The following is an 8,823-nucleotide window of genomic DNA, read 5'->3' on the forward strand; positions in this document are numbered from 1 at the left end:
GGGAATGGTTCGTACATTGAAGTATTATATACCCATATAGTAGTAAGACCGAAGGTCCTGTGGGACAACAGGACGTTCATACATATTTATGAAGATTCATGAAGGAAAAGCTCTCCCCCACCCCATTTCTTGGCTTTCTCAGCTGTCGTATTCAACTCTTCTATCATTTGGCCTTGGCCCTATGCCACCATCACCTGTTCCCCACCTTTTTTTTTCCTGACATTTTATTTTACCATACAATTGCGCATGTTTATAATGCATAATGCACGAGGAAAAAAAATTTCTCGACGAAACTATTTCGTACTTTGATCGGGGAGAACAAGGAGATGCGCCTGCATACGGTGATGATGAAGATCAATATGTATTGGATTCGAAAAGCATTGAAACTTGGGGTGAAAAATTTTTTCGAGTATTGAACGTCAAGAAAGAAATATTGAGAGCTAATCGAAGTAAAAATTCCAACGTGGATGTCTCAAAGAACTGAGAAATACAATATAGTCTCATGATTGAGACCAGAAGAATCGAAGAATAGTCCTAGAACTGAAGCCAATGTGAATCCATTCATATGACATACCCAATGTCGAATGATTTCCGCTCGTGCGCAGGCTAGTACTACGATCGAATTTCCCCAGGTTATTCGTGCATAGACAGAGGCCGACGCTTGCCTGGCAGCGGAAGTGTACAACGGTGGCTGGCATCATTTCCGGCTACCACTGTTTAGTTTCCGTTGCTTCCGACAGCTATCTATATCACTATGTCACAGCATCCACGAGTATGCGACGATTTCTGAAGAATTATAAATCACTGACACTGGACTGCCGGTAGGTAATGTTGAATTTCTCATTCTTGCCTTTGATGTCTCATTAAATTCAGTCTTCAACCACTTCAGCCCACTTCCGGTGACTTCAGTGATGACCACACGCCGAGATAATTGTTCAGTAAAAATTACGAAATTATGTGGTAGAATTAGTAGTGTGGTAGTCTCAAGGAGCATCTTCACGTTTGTTTCCACATCTTTTTCGTTTTCCTTGACGACTTGGCAGAGTTGGTGCACTAGGTAACTTCGGAAAATTGTATTTCTCCTGGGTGTTGGCATCCAACTTTTTAGGGAAAATAAATGCACGTTACTGGGTAGCGAGATGTACAACATGACAGCTGGGTTTAGTTACCAGAATAAGGAATTTTCGGTTTCCTTTCACTGCCATATACCGTAAAAGCTAGAGGAACTTTAGCCTTTAAAGCCTGTGGGCGCGTTTCCCAAACTTGGTGAACAAAACAACTGAGAGCATTTCGTTTCGCTTTCCGCCTCACTTAATTGACGAACTTTAGTCGTCACTATGTCACCCTTGCCAACGTTTTGAGGCGTTTACTTGACGAAACTACTTTGTTACCAGCGGTCGTCGCACTTGTGTATTTCTTAAATTTTAATGACTTGGTTGTTTAAGTTGAGGATAATTATCCAACAATTTTGTGATTAATTTTCACCATTGGTTGAAGACATTCGTTAATTCACAACAATTCTACCATTGGATTTTCGGCAAGTAAACTTATAAGCCCTGGGCATGGTACTAACACATTCTGATGAAAACAGCATTCGAGTTATTCTATTAAATTGAAGCAATCTCCATAGTTGCATTTGGCTTTCTAGCTCCAGAGAGGTTACTCCGGTGGTAGTACTTGCAGATCTCGGGCTGATTCATAATTGGGGTAACCTTGCATGGATACCATTACTTCTACAATTGCGGCCTTAAATATTGTCCTATCACAAAGTTTGCCACGAACACACAATCCAATTGGCGATGCTGGAATCGGATACGTTCCAGTGTTCGGTAAAAGGATAAAGTTATCAAACTAAATCATTTTAGATGGCCCACCGATTCAGACTTGTCCAAAGCCACAGTAACGCAGCATATGCCATATAAACAGCAATCAAAGCCAAAGTTAAGTGAACATTGGCCATATTCAGAGAACTTTAGACATACGAGTGCGTAAAATATGGGATCAATAAAATATGACAAACTAACTCATTCAAAATTGTTGATGTAAAGCACTTTATGCCAGGACATGAAACTTTCTCAATTCTCATACCCCTAGTAGTCAGTCCACTTGTTCGTTAAACGAACTAAAATACCCGGGGAATTTTCTGAACGTATCATTAAATTATGAATCGTACATCGCATCGGGTGGCCGTTTCAGTCTCATTGTTTCTTGGATGTGTCAATTGTTTTCCTCTAATTCTGTATTTTTCGTTGGTTGTACAAATACACTCGACTGAAGTTGTACAATCGAACAGACGAGTTTAAAACAACGACCTATAGAACCAGCCCTAGAAGTAACCGAACAATATACCACCCTCTTCAGGAAGACTCTTATTTCTCTCCCCCATTGGTTCAACGGATTTTCGCTTCAGTCTCCATTTCGACCTCAAAGCACATTCCAATAAAATCCAATTATTTGTGATAGTTGCAGCATGCGCACACATTTCCTATTTACTCGTGAATGTAAAAAAAAAATGTATCACACAATCCCTGATTTAACATTCACCGCTGATTCCTCCCCAATAATAATCCCGCGTTTAGGATCGACAGAAATGTCAAAATGGGAGATGGGAATGTCCCTGGCGTCAGCAATAATAATTTAATCAGTCCATAATTCGTTGCCTAAAGGATCATAGCACTAATTCATTCACTACTCCTCATTAGAGAGATTGAAAATTTGGGGTAATTGATGAACAAGTTTTCTACATCAATGTTGTCTCAACATTCAACTTGTACAGAACATCCGACGTTAACCCATTCCCCATTTGCATTTCTCAAACTCTCTTCATAAATCATTCGTCCGATGTTTGGTAGTCAGCAAATTTATTGTTGGTACCTATGGCACTCGATTCATCAGGAGAGAGCCAACTGACACATAGGAGTATGCCAGAAGTAAGTATGCTCACATCTGTAACACCACTACTTGAGGAATATCAACGCTTTCATCTAGAGCCTCCCTGTTCTCTGACCTAACAGAATCAATATTCTGGATGATGCACGGTCTCACGTGCATTTGTGCTTTGCATACGTTATTTCGAGGGGTCAAATGGAAAGGCCCATTGGAAGTTGTGGAGCGGGCGGGTACGAACGAGAGAATATTTGATAGAAGGATAAGTTCATAGTGATTTGGCTATTTGGATCATCGATTCAATATTTTTTTTTCATGAGAGAAAAAAAAAATATCCCTTCGATGCAGATTGTGATGCAGCGAAATAACGCATATCAATTTTACTTTAGGCACTCAGAAGCTTATATCATATCTGAACTGACATATTTGCAGTGGTCGTTAATCTTAATCTCCAACATATTTGCAGAAGATGGAATGTGAATGTTTTTTCGGCAAACGATTAAATGACAATTGCTGGATCCTTCAGGGCTTCACTCCTTTTGATTGATGCCCCATTCAATTTACTTTTATGAGAATTTGGACACCATTTTTTTTTTTTAATTTTTCCATGGAGATTTGAGAGATTAACGTAGAATCTTACACTCTCAAGTAATTCGCGAGAAGTGGCTAACTATTATGGAGGAGATCAATCTCGGAAAAGTTTGAGGAAACTCTACAATTTCTCAACAAAAAAGAAAAGAAAACGTGATCCATCAATCCAATGAATGAACGAGGAAGGTATCTCACTGGAAATGATTCCTCTCCATTGATCTTTACCAACTTCAAACTACATCCTACAGTAGAATCGAAATTAGCTAATTATCAGCAGATAGATTACGAAATCCTTCAGCTCCTCCACCGGGATTTCAATGGGCAATATTCATTAACTTTGAATTTCATTTTCACTCTTAATCCACGCTGTCCTGCTCACTCTAGTTATCTTTTAATCATTCCTCAGTGAATAATTAAAAAATTCATCAAGCAGTTATCAATCCTCTTTAAAAAAATCCCATTACTTGACACATTATTTTCTTCATTTCACTTCTATCTCCGGAGATTCACCAAATGAGTATTTTGGGTGGGGTGGGGGCGTATGGTAGAAACACAGCCGGGCATTATCGCTAATGAAATCAAGACCCTTTCTTGTGATGTCGGGCAATTAATGCGGTTTTCCTCGTGACCGAGAGCTAGACCGAAGTAGATAAACCGTTGCAGAAAGCTCAAGGAATAGGTACTCTCTTTTAGAATGCCACTGAGAAAGCCCCGAGAAACGGTGGAACGGTAACTAGACTGATAATTTCATGGGAATGTTGCGGTCCAGAATGGTGGAACAAAAAAAAACTAGCAAACCCAGCGAAATCTTGAATAGAATTGTTAAACGCCTTGCCTAGTGTCCCATCCATTTTGATAGACCTGATTCTATGGAATTACATTAATTGAAATCCTGCCCTGGTACACCAATGTACATCATGTGCGTCCAATGAAGATTTAGCTTTAGGCATCTTATTCAAAGGGGATTCTGTGTTCACTGGCTCCATTCATTCGGAAAATTTACCTTTAGAATTAATTATTTGACGGGACTCATTGGGAATATAGAGGAATGATGTGAAAGGGATGCACGAATCAGTGGGACGACTGGTATTTCACCTGTCATCATTCAAACATTCTTCGTCCAACCCCAGAGGAGCTTTTATTCTGATTACCACTTTCACCCTGAATTGGCAAATTTCATTGCCAATAAAATTAATTTTTAAAGCAAATAAATTTCTTAAATAGATGCTGCCTTCAAAGTTCGTCAGTGCATACTCGACTTAATTGGGCTAATCAGGTCTTGATGCAAAGCGAATTGGAATTTTGGGTGGAATATATGCAGACGTTTCAGAATTTCACCCAGACGGTGGTTTTCAAGCGTCCCCCCGCGCGTAAACGTCTGAGTCGTTGGAAGGTATTCCGTTAATTAGGCCGATGGTTGGTGAATTATCCGCATCTGGTGCTAAGGGGATCAGTATAAAGTATTTTCCCACGTATTATCACTCTGTGCTTGACGAATATATCCCACGAGAGGGAAATGATTCTCGGATTAAAAAAATTTTTTTCTCTTCGCAAAGAGATTCACGTACGGTTAAAAGACTTTTTTCCGTTATAATGGAGACAATGAGAGTAACTTCTACTGTAGTATAACACCGATATTCCCTTAATGAACCTCTGGAAACTAATATTCAAGTTTTCAACAATAGAACAGTTGTCACTTCACGAAGCAGTTGAAATGAGTGGCAAAAATGTTATTTGAGAGAGAAAAGCAATGGAGCGTGAAGACACTGAGGGAGAAATGCCGTAGAAAAAAATTTAATCTTGGCTGAGTATAAAGGAGTGGATAGAGAAAATACCTGAAGACTTAGGAAGAAGGGCGAATATGGTATCAACGAAAAGCGAGACCAATGGCCCATTTGAAAAAATATTATTGCTAGTGTTGATTGAGTATTCTTCCCCTTGACATTGTGACTCACAAGGAAAAATCAGAATTTAAATTTATTCAGACCTTCTTGCCACTGACTGAATTGACCATTTAATGATGATGAATAGACGGAAGAGGGGCCCGACTAATTGCCACAATTCTCACAACTTCGAGGGAGTAAATTACGAGGCTTAAATCGTTTGAGTAAAAAGTATCATAGAATAGTGACGCAAAAAATAGTCTTAAATCGACTGAACGGGCTTAAAAGGTCCTGCCGACGGTACTTAAGTATCTGAATCAACTACGAGTCCAGAAAAAAAAATACAATCCACCGGCTGTGGATTTTTTTTCAAAATTCAAGCTTTCCTCAATAATGCTCCACGTGTTATAATAATTTAGGCGAAATAAATGATCAAAAATTTCATGCATGAATTATGAAAAATACGTGAAAGGGACTGATCCCTTACTTACCTTTTTAACTGTGTCCCTACGCCGCCGCACCACTGGATCCTTATCCTCTCCATCGGGGAGGATGACACGAATGGCTGGACTCGATGATACTGTTTGTACAATATCCTCCTGTCGATTATTCGGTGACCATGCTACAACACTACTACTAACACGCGATCTAGATTCCACAGCAGCGTCGGGCTTCTCCAACGTTTTTTGCTGCTGATATTCTTCATCAATTTTTGCCTGAAACAATTTTCGTAATGATTTAAAAATCATCTATCTTCGTGGAACATTAAGATAGTGTTATATTGGAATTAGCTTTAAACTGTCCATTGTCCCAGAACATTTTTTAATATTCGTACAAAATTGAATTTAGGGAACTAGAACTAGACATTATTCAGTATAAAAAAAATCCCTTCCCATATTCATTCAATTCTGAACCCATGCAGTGTCATCTGAAATGCACCTGTGGACTCCTGTGGTACAATACGATTCTGAGGACAATTCCAGAATCAACTCGGATTATTTCAGAGTCGCTGACAGCGACATCTAGCACATCTCAGTGGAGCTAAAGCCTCCTGAGATTGCCAGGTGATTGTTTAAATTACGTGGGTAATCTTGAGATCACATCGAAGGTCTCAAATGTATGTTGATTTTGAACAAATAATAATTGTTTATGCTCGGGGAAAAATTTCACCGCCATATTGTCCTGAGAAATTTGTGAACTTGGAGTTTACTACATCTCCATAATTACGACCTTTCATTTCATCTAATAACGGGAATTGCCTATGCATTCCCTGGGAAACATTTGCTATGCCAGAAAAAGCAACTGATAACCCCAATCAGGTTAATTTGTTGCCCTTTTAATGGTTTATAATACCCTGAGTGCTTGTCTTCGGGCAACAAGAGGGTCAATAGCGATAAGTATCAACACAGGTGTTACAGATTCATCACCCCGAGAGTAATGACAATTTATGGTGTGGGTAATGTCACCTGTCACCTGTCACCTGTATTGATAATCGTCTTGAAGCCATCAATATTTAGTCTATCAAATCAGATTATTCAAACAGACACGTAGAATCCAGATGATATTCTAATTGTTTTTCTTAATTGTGAGAGCCAAATAAAAGGTTTAGGCATTTTCAACTCAATTAGGTTATGATAAGGAGACGAAGCCAGACAGAGAGATGAAATTATTCAAGTGATGAGATAAATTTGATTGTAAGAGAATTAAGCTAATGAGGTTGGAGAGGAAAACATAACGTCCAATTGAATAACTAAACCTTCATCTTGGTTATCACTTCATGAGTGAATAAATTAAGGAGTCAAACAAAAGCAGGAAAATTGATGCTTTAGTAGAGAAAAAGGGCTATAATCTCACGTATCAAGGGAGATTAATCTCTGATTATCAAGTCACCTACGTGATCTATGAAGAGCAACGCTAAATAAAATCAAATTGACAATGGAGAATGGAAAATAAGTTAAAATAGACACGTGTAACAGCGTCGACGCGAATGTGAGAGATCGAAACCATCTGGTCTAACCTGTAGCTTCTGTTTGTCCTCGATGATATGGATATCCTCGTCCTCAGCATTATTGGGACGTTCCAGCCCTATGTGAATGACGTTAACACCTCCACCAGGACCGTGAGAGTCTCTGGAGCCCGAATAACCGTGTGGTGGTGCTGGCAGGAGTAAATCCGGACCAGCTTTTTGGATTTTTTGATACACTTGATAAACACTGTTATAAGCACTTCCGGTACTACTCAAATCCGGGAGAAAAAAAAACGTACCGAAACACATTGCACTGAATGTCAAAAACACAAGCACTATGAGATACTTTTCTTTTGCACGAAATGAGCGACGAGAAAACAGTGGCACCGGGACGCCATTAACAAAACGCTGGTAAGACGGGAGTACATTAGTGGCATTCGTCATTTCAGATAAAACAATAAACACTCAACAAGGTCGATATACTTTACTGGGCATTAATTAAATCAGCACGATACCAACGTTTGTTGCTATTTCACGAGCCATCACACGCCATTACTGTCCAGTGGGTGAGAGTGAAGGGGACACGTGACTAGTGCCATCTGGACGTGATCGCGAGCGGCTTCCTCGTTGTTCGGTGTGTGACGAGCGATCAAGTAGGAAATATGAATTTAAGTTTGATATCCGTAGAATCAGCAATAAGCCTTCTATCGTTAGAGTTGTAACAAATTTTTGGCATTTTTTGTCTAATGTATTTTTGCTGAATTGTGGGCACTTCTGGAGTTCACAAATGGAAATAAATATTCCGGAGGATGAATATGCCTTATTTTATCATTTATGTCAATATTTATCGCGATTGTTCAGTAGTGGGATAGAGACTGTAGGCTCAGACCGGAGGACGCTGAGCCTAACAAATTTTGGACATTTTTTTGTCAAAGGTAATTTTGCTGAATTTTGGGCACTTACCGCGTTCACATATGGAAATCGGTAGTCTTGGGGTTGAATGTCCATTATTTTATCATTAATGCCAATATTTATCACGATTTCTGAATACGGGGACAGAGATAATAAACTCTGACCGGGGGACGCTAAACGTTGTTGCACACCGTTGCGAATGCTGTTTGCAAATATGGCCGACCAACCTCCCGCGCACACGAGTCCCACGCATTGCGCATGTCCACCGCTACGCCGCCATTTGCAGAGGGCGTAGCGGCAGCTAACTTTTCAAAGATGAGGAATTACCATACAAAAAATATTAAAAACATAGATATTGATAATAAAAATATTTAAAATACAATAGAATGTAAAAAATGGATTTTCACGGAGGATATTGGTCAATATCATCGAGGCGGCAAATTCAAGTAAGCCAAGTAAGACGGAAATCACTTAAAACTTCTCAACATGAAAATAGACATATATTTCAGTATTTTTAAAACAAAATACCGTTTACATTGAAAAAGAGCTTTACATGTTGAAAAACATTGTACATGTTCCTTAAAT

General features: G+C 39.2%; 1 protein-coding gene across 1 annotated transcript in view; it reads right to left on the reverse strand.

Moving 5' to 3' along the window:
• Alpha-man-ia (alpha-Mannosidase class I a) overlaps positions 1–8,432 on the reverse strand; it is a 57,666-nt gene extending 49,234 nt beyond the window's left edge. Inside the window, exons 1-2 of the mRNA XM_064131651.1 lie at positions 7,378–8,432; positions 5,852–6,076 (exon numbers count right to left, since the gene is read on the reverse strand). Of these exons, the coding sequence (XP_063987721.1) occupies positions 5,852–6,076; positions 7,378–7,770 (618 nt within the window). The 5' untranslated portion in view covers positions 7,771–8,432. The remainder of the gene's footprint in view (positions 1–5,851; positions 6,077–7,377) is intronic.
• Between the last annotated feature and the right edge of the window lie 391 nt (positions 8,433–8,823).

The sequence above is a fragment of the Diachasmimorpha longicaudata genome, chromosome 12 (assembly GCF_034640455.1).
Source record: "Diachasmimorpha longicaudata isolate KC_UGA_2023 chromosome 12, iyDiaLong2, whole genome shotgun sequence".
Lineage (NCBI taxonomy): Eukaryota > Metazoa > Arthropoda > Insecta > Hymenoptera > Braconidae > Diachasmimorpha > Diachasmimorpha longicaudata.